Source organism: Hemibagrus wyckioides, linkage group LG23, assembly GCF_019097595.1.
Source record: "Hemibagrus wyckioides isolate EC202008001 linkage group LG23, SWU_Hwy_1.0, whole genome shotgun sequence".
Classification (NCBI taxonomy): Eukaryota; Metazoa; Chordata; class Actinopteri; order Siluriformes; family Bagridae; genus Hemibagrus; species Hemibagrus wyckioides.
The window spans coordinates 13,400,662-13,417,911 of NC_080732.1; the positions used below are offsets into that span (position 1 = coordinate 13,400,662).

Here is a 17,250-nt window from a genome sequence, read left to right on the forward strand (position 1 = left end):
TAATACATAGCTGTGGCTCTTAGTGTTGAGTACTTCTCCATCAGTGGAATAGATTTTCATTTGCTAAAATATGTGACTATTGTTTAGATTATAGATTTGCTCAGAAGTACTGTCAGAAAGCTCTAAAGCACAGCAGCCCGAGTGCCTGCTCTAAGGAGACAAAGAGCTGTGTGGCTCTTATTTAGATTTGTGGAAAAAAAAAAAAGAAAAGAAAAAGATGCTGGCAAAAAAGCAAGTACCTTAGGGAAATTGCAGCCCCAGTAACTGTTCCAAAGCGCTGGAGTTCTGTGTGACTAGATTATGGATTTAGTAAAAGAGTGCTGACAGAATTCTCTAAAGCAGTGCCACCTGGTGACATCTACAAAAGGCTGAGTGAGGGAAAAATGGTTAGCGTGGCTGCCTTACAGTTTACTGGTCTAGTCCTAAGCTCTCCTTACTGCCTGTGTAGAATTTTGCATGTTCTCTTTATATCTGAATGGCTTTCCTTTCACCTTCCGAAAACATGCCAGTAGGTCATCAATTGGCTACATTAAGACTACTTTAATGCCCCTTGGCTTGAAAGAGTGTATGCATAACACCCTGTGATGGACTGGTGTATTTCCATAATCACCACGACCTTGACCGAGGTAAAGTGCTTTCGAGTGATGTATGGATGTATTCACTGACTTTGCAGAAGGACACCTCTCAGTTTGTTGCAATTTAAGAAACTATCCTTGAATGCTCCATTGACTGCTGATAGCTGATTAATATGATAAGTTTGTATATAAAATTGCCCATGGCTACACCCAACCAGTAAACAAATTCATTTCATGCCTGTGGCATTTGGCCAAATGACATGTTGGACCATCATAACAAACATTTGATTAAACTATTTATTTATTATGGTGTACACTGGAAATCGTAGGATACAGTAATTCTGTCTTATTTTTTTTTAGATCAAACAGCAGCAATGACAAGATACAGTGTTTACAAGATTACATTAAATTTATTATCATGACATTATCTTACAGGTCACAAAATGTTTGGCTCTAACAAAATAAGAGTAAATACAAAGTCTCTGGAACATAGATAATTCAGACAAGTGCAGTTTGTACACACCTTATGCTGTTAAAATGTATTTTTTTTAAACGTGTTTTCCATTAGAAAGTACAGTACATAAATACTATTGAAGGTTTTAGACCTTTGAATAGATTGAAAACGGTATTATTGCATTATTACAACTCTGTTTTATAGTCTATAAGTCAGTCTTTCACCTCACCTAACTGTACTGAAAGATAGAATAGAATATGCTTTAGTTTAAGGACACAACAAATAACTTTCTGCTTACACTTCAATATACTGTATATCACTCCGTTTCATTTCCATACATGCCCAAATCTATACGTTTTTGGCACTCTGACCGCCTCTGGTGCTCAGACATCGATGAAAATAACCCTTCAATCCTGCTTTATGACATGCAAATAATGTTTGCAGTGCACTAATCGAAAGGGATTGAATCAAAATTGCTATTCAGCCAAAATTTATATCTAGGATTAGGCCAAGTTGAATAAAAAAAATCTCATCATTTGAACTTAAAGAAGTTACAATTTTGGAGGGAGACCAGTGCTTGATTGCACTGCCATTTACATAAATAGCAGACAGATATTCAAACAATTATAGTACAAAATAAATGAGAAGACAAGCAAGACACTAAAACCTTTGGCCAAGTCAAGAACAAACATCAAAAAGTGCTAGTCCAATAGCGCTTAATCGTAGCAAGGATAGACCCCTTAATTTCTCTGATTCATTATAACTTTCTTCTTTCCCTTTCAGATTTGTTGTTTGCTTCTCCAAACCTAGCTAGCAATACCAGGGTGGTGCTGAAGATCCTGGCGAGGGAACAGAGGCTGTGGTGTAGGGTGAATTTGCAGACTCCTGCCAGCTACCATGGCTGCTGGGGTAAGCACAGAGGGGAGCAATGAGGCATGTGGTGAGGGGTGAAGTGTTAGGCCAGCAATGTGAGAATGAGGATGTGCATGGTGAAGGGGTGCTGCTGAAATAAGATGGAGAGGGTGTGTTGCCAACATTACTGCCGGGGAAGCTGGATAGAACACAGTAGGAAATGGAAGAGGGGTGAAGTGGGATTGTGGGAGAGTGGGACGGAGAGGAGGGTGGGTAGATGGGGAACTGCGGGATGCCAAACAGGCTGAAGGACGGGAGATGAAGGAAGAGAAAGCTGATAGTGACCCATGATGATGTATGGTGTATGAGAGACAGGGAGCTGAGGCAGTCTGATTTGAAGGCTCTGGACCAGGAATAGGGAGTTGGTCCACTTGAGGAACAAATGAACTTCTTGGCATGTCATGTTGCTCTTGGAGATGTTTCTGCTGCATATGCTGCTGGGCCTGAAGTTGAAGAAGTCTGTACTTGTCCATCTCTTCTTCAGTGAATGTTATAGGTTTTTCCGTCAAGGGAGGGCTCAAGCAACTCTTTGTTGGATTATCTGGGGATTTGTTTGATGTCTTTTCCAGAACTCTGAAGTTTTCATGAGACATGGACCTATCTTTCTGTGTGTCTGAGCTTGGACAAGCTTCCGTCGAATTTTGATCAGTTAAAGATGGACAAGCTTGGGAGGAGGTTGAATTTTGTGTGGTTAAATGTGCAGTTTCAAATACTGCTTGGCTTTCAGATTTTGATTGATCATTTGGACATGTTTTTACTTGGTCAAAACAACTGCTACTGTTACCTTTCTCTTTGTGTATTCCTGCCTGTCGTATTCCTTTCTTTATCGAGGGAAGTTTACCAATCAAGGGGAGTGAAAGAGTACATATTTTGCTATTTGCCAATTTTTTATCAGGTGTTGTGCTCTGCTTTGTCAAATCACTAGATTTGGAGTTTTGTGCAACAGGTTCCAGCTTTCCTCTGAAATCAGAAATATCAGGTTGGGTGTCGGATTGCACTGCCTCTGATCGATCAGTAGATGTTGATGTTGGTGACGGACTCTTTTCTTTTGGTGTGTGTTCTCTTGAATGAGAATGCTTGGTTCTGGCAGATCTCTCTGTTGGCCATTTTAAGTCACTCTGTCCAGAATAGGATTGCTTAATATAAGTACTGCAATCCCCACTAATGTCTGAAATGCTGGTAATACTAGATGAAGCAGGACTATGTCTGAGCATAGGACTGGACTGCTCATTCCCCCTGTCATGATTCACCACTGATCTTAACCAGAACCTGTTTCTTCGTTTATGCCTCCTAAGATAAGGGCTCGGTCTCTCACACCACCAGTCTTGTTCAGTGTTATGTGGATCATCACCATCCTCATAGACTCTATAAAAACAAATTCTTTTTGTTGAAGGGTTGCGGCAATCTCTATATCTGTTCTCCCTGAGGTACCTTTTATGCCTTCTTATACCATATCTCTGCTTTATAATGCTGTCACAAACCCCATAGTAATTCCTCTCCTTGTATAGTTCTGAGTCTCTGTAATTGCAGTATTCCTCTCTGGGTTCCGTATCTTTGTCTTGACTGTCTAACATGTGCCTGTAACCATAGCACGGGAAACTGTAACTAGATTTTCTGATGTAAGAGCAAGGCTGGCTATATCCTCGCCTCCTGGGATAGTAAGAAGCTGATGCAGAAGAAGGATGTCTTTCCCATTGACAAGCAGGCCATTCCCCATCAGACCTCAAATCTGACAAGACACCCCATGAGCTAGGCTTGAGTGGGTTGACATTAGCATCCCGTTTAGATTTGCAGAAGTTGTCACCCCACTGGTAATTTTCCCCACTCCCAACAGAAGAGTGTATAGAAGTATGCAAAAGAGCCTTGCGCTTTGCCAGGCGGAGAGCAGAAGGCAACCTCTGACGCTTCCGTCTACGGCGTTGCGGGGCAGAAAAAGCATTTACAATTATACTTTTCAGGTTAAGTTGTTGTGGTTCATCCTGCAATGTCTTTCTTTTCCTGAGTTTGTGCCTCTTCTCAGTGCATTTCTGCTTCATTCGCAGTTTGCTGGCCGGCGTGCTGTCGAATTCAAATTGTCCTTCAGCAGGTGACTGGGAAAAATTGCTGAGTGCACAGGTCACTCTGTGTCTCCTAACAGCATCTATTTTACACATACGAATTCTTCCTCTCCGCCGATGTTTGTGTTTCTTTGGTTTTAAAATGCCTAAGCTAACTTTAGGTACATTTGTGGTCTGCTCCTCAGCTCTGTTGGGTTGATCTGAGATGGTGCACACATCTGTCTTCTCTGCCCCTGTGCTTTTTTCTTTGCCTTCTGGGCATTTGAAATTCAAGAAGAGTGGATTGCAACTATAGGACACACGGGGTTCATCTGAGGTGTACTGCACAAGTTCACAAGGCCATTTTAACTTAGTCCCATCTTTTCCAAGGACATTTAGGAAAGTTTTGTTCCCTAGGTCACCCTCAGCTAAACAGTCTTCAGTCACTGAATTATCCTGTTTGCTACTTTTTAACAAGTCTTGTTTTGAGTATTGTGCATCGAGTTGGCCAGGAGCCATATTGTTAATTCCATCTAGGCTTGGGTTCATCAGGCTGCTTCTTTCCATCAATCCCTCATAGGCTTTTTCTTGTCTGGTTTTCTGGCCATTATTATCTGTCCTATCTTTTGAACTGGTTGGATGTCTCCCAAGTTCTTGACCATTTTCATCAGGACAACTTTGCCTCTGAGGTTCTATGGTGCAGTACATTACCTGCATCTCCAGACTACCTTCCTGATTGGGCTGATCTGTCTGTAGATCCCTCTGTGGGGAAGTGTTCAGGGATATCGGATCCAGAGGGCCATGGTGGTCATCCTGTGTGGGTGTGGGAGATCGGGAGAAGAGATCCTGCAAGGCCAGCTTCTGCTGCTGTCTCTGGACTTCCTGTTGGTCACTAGTTTCATCCAAGCCATCAGTGAACACTGATGCACAGGAGTCCAGCTTTAGGTGAGCCCGTTTGGAGAAACAGAATGAGACACCAGCCTTGGCATGCCGGTGACCTTTTGGGGTCTGAGCTAGCAGTGAGGAGCACTTTACCCGAAGAGAGCACTGATTTGTAAGCACTGGTGCAGATGGAGGGTTTTTGGTGGTTAAGTCTGGGGAGGGAGAGCTGTGATTTTGATCATGGCATAGAATGTTCTTGGATGCTGATTTGTCACTGCTGTTGAGTCTTATTTTCTCTCGCTGCTTGTCTTGGCCTGTAGCTATTAACTTTGTCTTCTTTTCCTGGCCACTGTCAAAAAAGAACATATACAAAACAATTATAGAACTTTATATTTGGAGGACTTTTTTATCCTCTATCCTCTTTGGTCCTCTGTGTACTACACCTAATTGCTACTACATCTGTTTCTATTGAAGAACACAACAGTTATTTCCTGGATTCTTTATTAGATATATACAGAATCTTGTAAATGGTGCAGTCAATATTTGTAACATTTCTAACAATATTATACTATATTGTACTTACTATTACTTATATATATATATAGGAAATATAATCATATAATGTATATGTGTTTGATTCTATGGGAATATACGTATATGCCAATGATGGCTCAGTGGCCAAAAAAGGTACAAAACAAAGAGATCTAAAGTATTGATTATAAAGCTTTGTTCTTTAAGGGCTTTGAGAACCTACTATATAGCAAGCATGGTGTCTCACCCGTCCCTTTGCTGCTTGAGCAGGGCAATTTGATGGAGCCGTTTCAGTGCTTTTTCTTGCTTCCTTTCATCCTTCCAGCTCTTAGATGAGACGTTGCGTGCAAATTCTCTTTGCTTAAGCTCCTTCAGTCTCTGCCAAGACGGACACAAGAGGGACAAATTACATACAGCGACAGTAAGCAACGTCGGAAAAAAGGTAATTCCAGAAAGAACCTAAAGAATGCATTGTTTAAATTTTCCTAACAAAACATTTAGATGAGTGTCTGTCTGGTTATTAAATTCGTCCTCTGGGAAGAAAGGGAAAAATGAATCAAAACAAAATAAACAAGATATCAACAAAGCCCTCACCCAATCAGAAAGCAATAAAAATGTCAACAGCATCTGGCAGCCATGAAGTTAGCACTGGGGACATGTCAAATTCAGAGACTTTATACAGCAGGGAAATAAAGAAATTTGATTATTTAATTAGACTTGGGGAAATGCAGCAAAAAATAACTAGCACTAGAGCACTCCTTTCTTTTCAGGGCCACTTACTCACTCTTTCTTGTGAATCCACATGTCTTTCATTCTTCCTTGCAATGCATTGTACTTCATACTATTGGTCTTAATTGCCATTTTCAGTAATGACACCTTCGGGCATGCTTTTGATGCATACTCACAATAAGGCTATAGGAACTAATTCAGAACATATCTAGAAAACATGCTCAAGAGACACATAAAATCTGCACGAAATTGTTACTCTTTTTTCTGCATAGTTTTTGCTGTTTGCTAATTCTCACCCACTAGCTAGCTCTCTCCCATCAAATGACATTTACCAGTAGGGGAGGGTGAGGGGTAACATGTGCTTCCTCCTGTACATTTTATGTACAGGGCAGCTGAACACACTTGGAGAAAAACAATAATCAGCCTCTTCTATATACATGAGCTCACACAGACATCCACGAAGACAGAGAGAATGTTATCATTCAGAGAGACAGAGAGAATGCTATCATTCTCTCACGCAAAGAGCGCCATTTGCTTGCTTGGACTAGATGTGATATGGTAAAATAAAAGTAAATAGTCTAAGCTAAATTGTCCAATGTTGTTGATCTTTCGGCTGCTCCTTTGTGCGTGAGGGGTCGCCACAGCGGACCAACTGGCCTGCACAACAACTTGGCACAGGTTTTTAATGCAGGATGCCCATCCTGACGCAATCCTCCCATTTTATCCGGGCTTGGGTCTGGCACTGCAACCAGTGGCTGGGGTTTGGGCATTGGCTGGGAATCTCCTGCATGGTAGGAGAGAAACCTACCACTGAACCACCAATGCCCCAAGCTAACATTGTCCAATAACCTGATTAAAATAATAATAATAATTACATATTTAGATAAAAATCTTACATTTCTCATTAAAACATGATAATTGCTTAAACTAAACTCCATTTAAACTAGTTGGTTGTGATTGATTCACAGCTTTTCGCTTGACCATATGGCATAAACACAGCAGTTCAGACTTAAAGTGGTTATAAATTTAGTACTTATCAATGCAGCTCCCTTTATTTGTAATAGTTAATAGGCCATACTGATATATAATGGATTGCTCAACCCTATTAATAGGCTATTAGACATTAGATCTTCAATCCAAAACCGTAACCAACACTGTTATTCCTTTGCAGCGTCTATGAAAAAGCCATGGCAAAGAGTTCTGTGAAGCATTTATTATAATTTATTTGTATTGATAAAGGTCATACGTGTGTTTCATAACAAGATAGCTTTTGCAACATCGGTGTGAACAATTTTTATTATTAAAATTTCCCTATTAAAAACTGCTTTTAATGATGTGAGTGATAAGTGAATGATAGCTGTGCCATTTCTTTATCTTTCCCAGTTGCACCACTTTTTTTTTTTTCTCTTGCTTCTCTTTCTCCCAGTTTTGATCTAAAGTCAAATTAATTCCACTTTTCTCCCACTGATGCTTGACATAACTTTGCTCCTTCCATTTCTGATTCTGATGAGCAAACATAAAAGCAATATGTTTAATTATCTCAGAACACTGTCATATTCATGATTTCGGATTTCGCCCTTGAAAGACAATTTGAAATGTCATTGAAACAGCTGCCTCATGAATAATTGACAGATTTACAGAACGGTTCAGCAGAAAATCTGGAAAACCCAAAGGCACTGATTTACCATGTCCTTCTCACTCGTTTTTTTTCTTTCTCCCCCTGACAAAATAATAGAAGCTGATAATGGAATTGGAAAAGGAAACCATGAAGCCTTTGATTTTTTTTTAAAAAAAAACAAAAAACAAAACACTAATTTGGTGATAGTGAATCTGAATAAGTTTTAAAATGGTGTTTAGAATCTCAAGAATGTCATGCAATAATTTCTACTTACAGTTGAGGTGAATATCTGTCCATTTCATACCCTGATACTCAAATAAGCTCTTATATACAGTATGTATAAGTATTTAAATGCTTACTGAGTGATGTTAAAAAGCGTTTGCTGTTGCTCCACTCGTTATAGGGAATTCTATTTTTTGTGCTAAACACTAAGGCTGGAATAAAGGTTTATTTCCATGTGAGATGCATGGTATAAAAGACTTACAGGATATTAGAAAAGCAACATAAAGGCACAAAGTGTTAAAAATGAAGGATTTATGAAACTGCTGTACATTCTTAAACATCCCATCATCAATTAATAGCAAAGAATTGTCTGGAAGGAGTGCCAAGGCTGATAGTGACTTGAGAGATGAACTGTTATCTTTAATTCCAACCTCTGAAGCACTCAAAAACAAATCTGGATCAGTCTCTGTCAGCTGTCATTACATGTGCTAAGGGCTAGTGGATGGTTATGTTTTGTGAGGCGTGAGGTATATGAAACCCTGTTCTTGAAAAAATTCTTAAGAAAGTAATCCACCTTCATGTGCCATATTCATTTTTATTACACTCACTATTACATTTAACAAACACTTTCTGAATGACGGCGAGTTTGCGAGTCTGCCAGCTCTGTTTGTGATAGACATTAATTGCAGCATTTTTATGTAAATGTATAGTATTTATCCTTGGGGCTGCCCTACATTTTAAAAAGTGGATGATTAATTTAAATGGAAATTCAGTATACAGCATAAACGCTGTTCCATTTATGCAATGAATCATCTGACTGTCCAGCATTTCATCCAGCTCTCCAGATCACATTACAGCTGCTGGTTATACAAGTTAGTTAAGTAACTATCTTTGTGTAAAGTCTGACTGAGTTGCATGTGCCTGAACCTATGTTCCCAACAACTAATCACTGATCACCACTGTGTCCTAACAACTAATCACTGATCACCACTGTGTCCTAACAACTAATCACTGATCACCACTGTGTCCTAACAACTAATCACTGATCACCACTGTGTCCTAACAACTAATCACCGATCACCACTGTGTCCTAACAACTAATCACTGATCACCACTGTGTCCTAACAACTAATCACCGATCACCACTGTGTCCTAACAACTAATCACTGATCACCACTGTGTCCTAACAACTAATCACCGATCACCACTGTGTCCTAACAACTAATCACTGATCACCACTGTGTCCTAACAACTAATCACCGATCACCACTGTGTCCTAACAACTAATCACCGATCACCACTGTGTCCTAACAACTAATCACCGATCACCACTGTGTCCTAACAACTAATCACCGATCACCACTGTGTCCTAACAACTAATCACCGATCACCACTGTGTCCTAACAACTAATCACTGATCACCACTGTTTCCTAACAAACACTGATCACCACTGTGTCCTAACGAACACTGATAACTACTAATCACTGATCATCACTGTTTTCTAACAATCACTGATCACCACTGTTTCCTAACGATCACTGATAACTACTAATCACTGATCACCACTCTTTCCTCACAACTAATCACCGATCACCACTTTGTCCTAACAACTAATCACTGATCACCACTCTTTCCTCACAACTAATCACCGATCACCACTTTGTCCTAACAACTAATCACTGATCACCACTCTTTCCTCACAACTAATCACCGATCACCACTTTGTCCTAACAACTAATCACTGATCACCACTGTGTCCTAACATCTAATCACTGATCACCATTGTTTCCTAACAACTAATCACTGATCACCACTGTGTCCTAACATCTGATCACTGATCACCACTGTTTCCTAACAACCACTGATAACAACTAATCACTGATCCTGATTGTTTTTCAACAACCAATCACTGATCACCATTGTTCCCTAACAACAAATCATTTATTAAACATTTCACACACACTTAACTATACACCCCTGCACTCCCACTGAAATATTTGCATGTGACATTTAACACTGCTAAATGTCTTCTATTTCCAACCACAGCATCTTTACCTGCACTTTACACAGCTACAGAACTGTGTAATAGTCAGCACTGCTCTGTGTACACTACTGTATTATAGTGTATTGTGCTGTCTGTCTTGCACTGACCACTGTCCACTGTCTTCATGCAATTTACGTACAACTGTGTTAATCTGCCTAGTTTTCAGTTCTGTCTTGTTTTACGTAGCACCCTGGAGGAACCTTGTTTCACTCCACTGTGTACTGCACCAGTTATATATGGTTGAAAGCTTCTTGACTTGACTTCACTTGACTTCTTGGTGACTTCTACCGTATTCTTAAACATCTACTAGCTACTTTCCTGTGAAGTCCACTATGCCTCAGGAGATTAACACTTACCAAAACCAGTCGGTATTATTTCTCAGCAACATAAATCCATCTAATACTGAATAAAAAACAGCAGTGATGAAAACGCACAGCACATACAGGATGATGCTAAGATAATAGTCAGTGCTGGTCGTTAGCATTGCGTATTAAAATGTGTGGATTGTATGGTGTCTTAGTAATAAATAGGTGTAGGCTGCTTTCTTAGATATAGTTTTAATCCGGTGTATTAATTTGTTATTATTATATGAATGTATGGTTAATGCTAAGCACATGTTGTTAGTAATCAGCACTGGGGTATTCACAGACGATTCTACCTACGGCCATGCACAAGGGTAGGTCAGTGTGAAATGTCACCTGACAGCACAAAATAACCATGACCTCTGCCTTTCAGGAGACATTAGGGGCTTTTTTTTCCAAAACATTAGCTCCAGGATGAGAACAGGCAACATCCTAATCAGCTAAAAATGATTCTGGATAGGTGATGTCACCCACATACACACCTCTTAGTCAAGGTCTGTGCATCACTTAGCTTAGCTTGTTCTCATGTTAGAGTTAAAATGAACCCTAGTTGTCCGAAATAGCAACTAGGTATGTGTGTGTGTGTGTGTGTGTGTGTTATGGATGTAAAACATTGGCACTTTACTGTATCTGTGTAGCACTCCAAATACCTGTATTTTTTTTTATAACATTTTTGACATTAAATAGGTGTGCCTAAATGGAAAGGGGTCATTTTGTGTTGTTGGTTTGTTTTGGGTTTTTTTTTTCTGTATTGCTTCTTCACTTCTTTTCAATCACTGTGTCCCTAGAGGTAGAAATGCCCATGGTCTGTGAATTCAGCCCTGGCAGTTCAGCCCTGAACCTCATTTAGACTGTTCTTTTTTAATCCGGCTCACACAGTTATTTGTGTTTGTCGTCCTTGCCTCTCTTTTCCAACAAATTTAGTTTCCCAAATTCGAAAAGTATGTTTAAACCAACAAAATCCTGACCAGGCAGTTACTAAGGATGACTGAACACTGTAAATCTTTGCATGGTAATGAACGTTGTCTTTGTTTGCTCCTCTCTTGCAAGCACATGAAAGAAAAACCCCGCTCAGGAGCAATTTTTAGCATGCTCTCTGCTGGATCCCAGTCCCAATGCACATGTCTAGTCTCTCCAGCAGATATCCTGAGAATCCTTCGAAATAAACAGAACTAAACAAAAGAACAAAAAAAACCAATAGTACCTCATATTCGTATCTGTTTAGAACACATTAGTTGTTCATTCTGAATAATGCATTCATTTTCAGTTATATCCCCCGTGTGTGTGTGTGTGTGTGTGTGTGTGTGGGTTTAATTACACATGCTCCAGTTCTTCTGTTTTATCATACTCCACTGTGACAAGCTGCATTAAATCTAAGCCACAAAAGCTCAGGTGCAGAAATTCACCAGGCTGACCTCCTAGACCCAGCCTCACTCAATCAACAGATGGGACTTCTAATGCAGTCTTCCTCGACCCTGCTCTATTTTCGAAATTACGCCCTATTTATTATATAGTGCACTATTTTGGGCAGCAATTTGTAGTCATGTTCTAAAGCACGTTCCAGAAATATCCGTATCTGCTAAACATCAAATGTGACGAAGCACTAAAATAGGGCATGGCAAGTAATGCAGTTTTATACTTCACTATGCTACTGGACCAACATGTCTAGTACAACCATGTAGAGTACAAAATAATTACATGTTTTTATTACAATCCGGTGTAACCCTGAAGAGGTCACGTCTGGTTCAAAATTCATATTTCTAATAAAAAAAATAAACCCAAATTATCACTTTTTTTTTTTTTTACCCAGTGGACCTAGGACATTGAATAGAAGGATCTGGTGTGTGTATAGAGAGAAAAAGAGAGTGAATGTGCATGTTTATGTGTGTTAGGTGTCTTAACACGGTTCTTCCCCTAGGTACGGCTGATCCTTTGAGAGTCTCGCAATGAGTCGTCTCTTTCTCTATTTCGCTGTCTGCTTTTCTTTTTTTAAACACCACACTCTCTTGTCCTTTTGCCAGGCTGTGGCAGGTGCAGATAAATGGAGAGGCTCAGCTGGGCTACTGATGCTCTGGAGAACTCGCGCCGTTTGACAAGACTAGAAGACAATAAGAAGCTCTTCAGAATCAGAGCTTGCATAGAAGGAGGGACTCTCTCTGTCTCCCTCAGTCTCTCTTTCTCTCTTCCCGAACATCTGAACACTGAGGAACATCAATATGTTTCCTCATCTTTTTCTTATTCCTCTTTTGATATTGAAGCTTATATAAAGAATATGAATTTTTCTTAAAGTTTATTTATTTATTTATTTTTTGGTCCAGTTGGTATCATCCTGTGCTCTCAATCCACCCCCCCCCCCAAATGGTGGTATCAGGAAGGGCATCCGGGGTATAACCTGTGCCAAATGATATATGCGAATCAATGATCTGCTGTGGTGAGCAGCTAAAAGAAGAACAAATAGACTTTTATTTTGTTTCACCATTTTCCTTTGGACCACTTTCTTTGTCGTATAATATTATGGCTCATAATCGAATTAGCTCCTGTTATCACTCATGTAATAGTAGCTATAAACATCTATTCATTGAGCAGCCTCTCCAGTGTTCTTTCTCCTGAAGCTAATCAGTCTATCAGTTTGTCATGTTAAAGAGAAAACGAAAAGCGACCTCCTCTCTCCTGAAGACTCCAAAGACAGAGAAAATCTTTCAAACCTGACTCTGAGTGTGTTACATAAATGTCTTCTAACAGAAAAAGTTATACTTTTCTTTGTTAAGCATTTTGCTTTCAAATAATCACAGTAGTCAGTGACTTATCCGAGATGCATATAACTAATGCTGTAAAAGGAAATCTCTGTTTAAATACCCCGAGGGTTCAATCAGTGTGAAAGGAGGTAGTTTAAAGCAAAGACAGATAAACTAAAATTATCCCGCTTCTGAATCACTCCGGTGCTACATGCCATATGATGCAATGTAACTATAGATTTTTAAAAACTGGAGCAGAAATGCTGTAGAGGGTGTAGGATTTATTGAAGCTGTGAGTTATTAGACTGACATAAAAAGTAACACTAGTACACTTTACTCATTTTTATGTATTTTACTCCTCACTTTACAAATCTCTTTTGAAGCATGAAAAAGTCTTCATCCGTCAGGTTTGGGTGAGTCGGTGCCCACAGTAACCTTCCTGTACATGGCTGACAGGAATGAAACCCAATTCGGCATTAACAGGTCTTCTGCTGTTGTAGTCGATCCTTCATACGTTTCACTGGGTTGTGCATTCTGAGCTGCTTTTCTGCTTACCATGGTTGTAAAGAGTGGCCATTTAAGGTACTCTAAACTTCCTGTCAGCTCGAGCCAATATGATCATTCTCCTCTGATCTCTCTCATTAACAATTATCGTGTAGACTGTGGAGTTTAGACTTCCTGACAGCTCAAACCAGTCTAACCATTTTCCTCTCTTCAAAACCCTCAGACCTGTTACTAACTGGTTGTTTTATTGTTTTTTTTCCCCCCTTCTTTCTGTGTTGTGCATGAAAATCCCAGGAGACCAGCATCTGCTGAAATACAGTACTTAAACCAGCCTGTCAATGAGATTATATTTCTTCTTTGATGTTAGAATTCCGATTCAAATACAGCTTTTTAGAAACCCAGATATATCATTTAAATTACATTTACCCCAAATGACCAAGCCAGAGGCAACAATGGCAAAGAAAATACAACTCCTTGAGATAACAAGAGGAAGAAACTTTGAGAAGGGCGACACTCTGGGTAACACCAGATAGAGTGATTATAAGTATTTCCTCTTTTATAACTATATATATATATATATATATATATATATATATATATATATATATATATATACACTACCAGTCAAAAGTTTGGACACACCTTTTAATTCAATGTTTTTGGTTTAGGGATTTATTTTCTACATTCTAGAACAATACTGGAGATTTCAAAACTATGAAATAACACACATGGACTTAAGTAATCCATATGTAACGACAACAAAAAAACAGTCAGTTGTTATTTTAAGACACGAAGGTCAGGTGTTCTGGAATAGTTCTTGCAGGAACAGTATTGTCAAGTGCATTTGCAAAACCCGTCAAGCACCATGATGAAACTGGCTCACATGAAGACCATCCCAGGAAAGCAAGACCAAAACTTACCTCTGCTGCAGAGGAGAAGTTCATTTAGAGTCACCAGCCTCAGAAATCACCAATTAACAGCACCTCAGATTAGAGCCGTTATGAAGGCTTTACAGAGCATCAGTAGCAGACATATCTCAATATCAACTGTTCAAAGGACATTATTGTGGATTTCGGTGTATTTCAATGTAGAAAGAAATAAACATCAGGAAAGACCATGGAATTAGAAGATGTGTCCAAACTTTTGACTGGTATATATATATATATATATACATGGAAAGCTAATTGCTTTAACATGGACGTAAATAATTACATTTGAGTATTAGGATGAGGATGAGTCAACTCAACCAACTTGAGTGTAAGCTTTAGGCTGTCTATGAAAGACCGTCCACAGTAGTCTCATGGTGAATGGTAGGCTTGGTGATGTGAACATTACCTGAACCTCTTGATCTGTATTGGCAGGACTTTATGCATTGGCCTGCTCCCACTAAAGTGGCTGACTGGATCATTTCAGGAATGGATTCTGAGTGTATTTGTAAATGAAACAATGGGATATAAATGGCACTTCAAACATGCAATCAGTCTAATGCCTTGTGGACCTGGACTGATCCATTGTAACCCCTAATGTGTACAATGTAAGATATTTCTATCAGCGAAATGATATTAGCATCTTTCCACAGACAATGGAAAAATTTGATATCCTTGAAAACATTCAAATCTCTCATGTAGATAAGTGAGAAAGGAGTTCAGAGAAAGGTAAGATTTGTGAAAGCATGGATTACATCAGTTATATTGCCACAGAGCACAGAGGTGGTGTAGAGAGGGAAAAAAAAAACCTTCAGGAAACATCTGAACACCAACATTGACAATGCTCTTTCAACCTTAGCAGCCAAAATAACAGGCCTACACAACCGCTGCAGGCTATGCCACTATAAAGAAAACAAACAATGTGTGAATGTGAATGTACCTTTTATTTATTTGTGAGTGTGAGGCTTGGAATTGTAAAAAAAAGGGGTCTTGGGGTGACCTTAAAGTCATCATAAGGCGCTGGTAATGGGAGTATTTGTTTAGATGTGTTCAAACACAAACTACGTATTTGAAATTGCAGTGAGAGCTTGCACTGAGGGGAAAGAAAAGAGAGAAAGAAACACACTGTGCTGACTGTAGCTCTTCCTGACTATTCTTATGGGATCATTTTGACAAATGGTGCTTACTGGCTGCAGTGACACCCCTGTTCTGCTGTACTTACTGACGATGCAAGCAGGATGTCAGCAGGTTCCTTCATCTTCCTCCCTCCCTCACAAATAAAAAAAAATAATTCATTATGCATCCTAAAGACACTGCTGGAACAACATTTCTAATGTGGTTGAATCAGGCTTGGACCAAATCTCATCAGAGAATGACATTCTTGGAAGTAGGAGGCAGCAATAAGCCTCAGGCGTGTATTTGAAGAGCAAAATTAAAAGCTCTAACTTACTCCCTCGCCACTATAAACAGTACCTCCAAGGACTCCGGCATATACAGTATCTATGTGTAAAACCAGTGCTGGCATATTAGGGATTTTAATAATTTTTTAAAAAAATGGATGTTTTAAAATAGAATAAAAATGTTAGAAATGCATCAGACATAGAGGGAACAAATGTGGTTTATTCAGGAAAGAGATGTTACTGTTTGAAAGATCGATTAATCCGTTGCGGGCAATATAACGACATGATCGTTTCAGTGTTTATTTGATTATTAGCTTCTCCATAATCATCAAATGTCATGAAGAACATTTCAACTTTGTGTTTTAGGCAAAATGTCTAGACTTGGTCCAGAACTCCAGAGTCTATATTTATAAATCCATTCATAAGTCAGACTGGACGTTCCGACAGCTTTTATCTGTCTATGTTTTGTATCTATCTATAAAAGTATAATCCACCATTATTATTCATCAGAATACACTTTAAAGCAATGGCCTGTCAGTGGAATTTGGGCCCCTCTATCCATGATATAAAAAAAGTTACCTTGTTGGAAATATACATGTAGTCTTTTTTAATCAAAGTTATTAAAAGTATGGTTTAGAGACAGTATCACTGAGACAGAGACAGGAGTCAGAGCTGGAGGTAGCAGAGCTGAAGATGTTGAGGTTCTCTTTGGGAGTGACACGGTTGGACAGGATTAGGAACGAGTACATCAGAGGGATGGCTCATGTCGGACGTTTGGGGGACAAAGTTAGGGAGGCCAGATTAAGAAGGTTTGGACATGTCCAGAGGAGGGAGAGTGAGTATATTGATAGGAGAATGTTGGACATGGAGCTGCCAGGCAGGAGGCAAAGAGGAAGGCCAAAGAGGAGGTATATGGATGTAATAAATGAGGATATGAAGCTAGTGGGTGTAAGTGTTGAGGATGCAGAAGATAGGGATAGGTGGAGAGAGATGATTCGCTGTGGCCACCCCTGAAGGGAAAAGCCGAAAGAAGAAGAAGAAGAAGACGAAGAAGAAGAAGAAGATTAAAAGTATTATTGAGTTTCCTTATAGATTTCACTTGAAGAATAAGCCTAGTGTATGAATACAGTATGTACTGAGGAGGTATGCAGAATTTATTTTGCAGTTGAAGGCATTCCTGGCCCCAAAGACTTTAATCATTAATCCTTTTTACCAGTACATTGGTGTACCTTTCTGCTGGCGGAATAGAAATAGACTTATGGGACATTTTCAATCAGCATAAACAAATGAAGTATTTCATCACTTTAAGTCTGATATAA

General features: G+C 39.4%; 1 protein-coding gene across 1 annotated transcript in view; it reads right to left on the reverse strand.

Moving 5' to 3' along the window:
• Positions 1-904: 904 nt before the first annotated feature.
• The window catches only part of LOC131343898 (zinc finger protein 804B), a 117,455-nt gene continuing 101,109 nt past the window's right edge, over positions 905-17,250 (reverse strand). Inside the window, exons 3-4 of the mRNA XM_058375750.1 lie at positions 5,638-5,768; positions 905-5,208 (exon numbers count right to left, since the gene is read on the reverse strand). Of these exons, the coding sequence (XP_058231733.1) occupies positions 1,836-5,208; positions 5,638-5,768 (3,504 nt within the window). The 3' untranslated portion in view covers positions 905-1,835. The remainder of the gene's footprint in view (positions 5,209-5,637; positions 5,769-17,250) is intronic.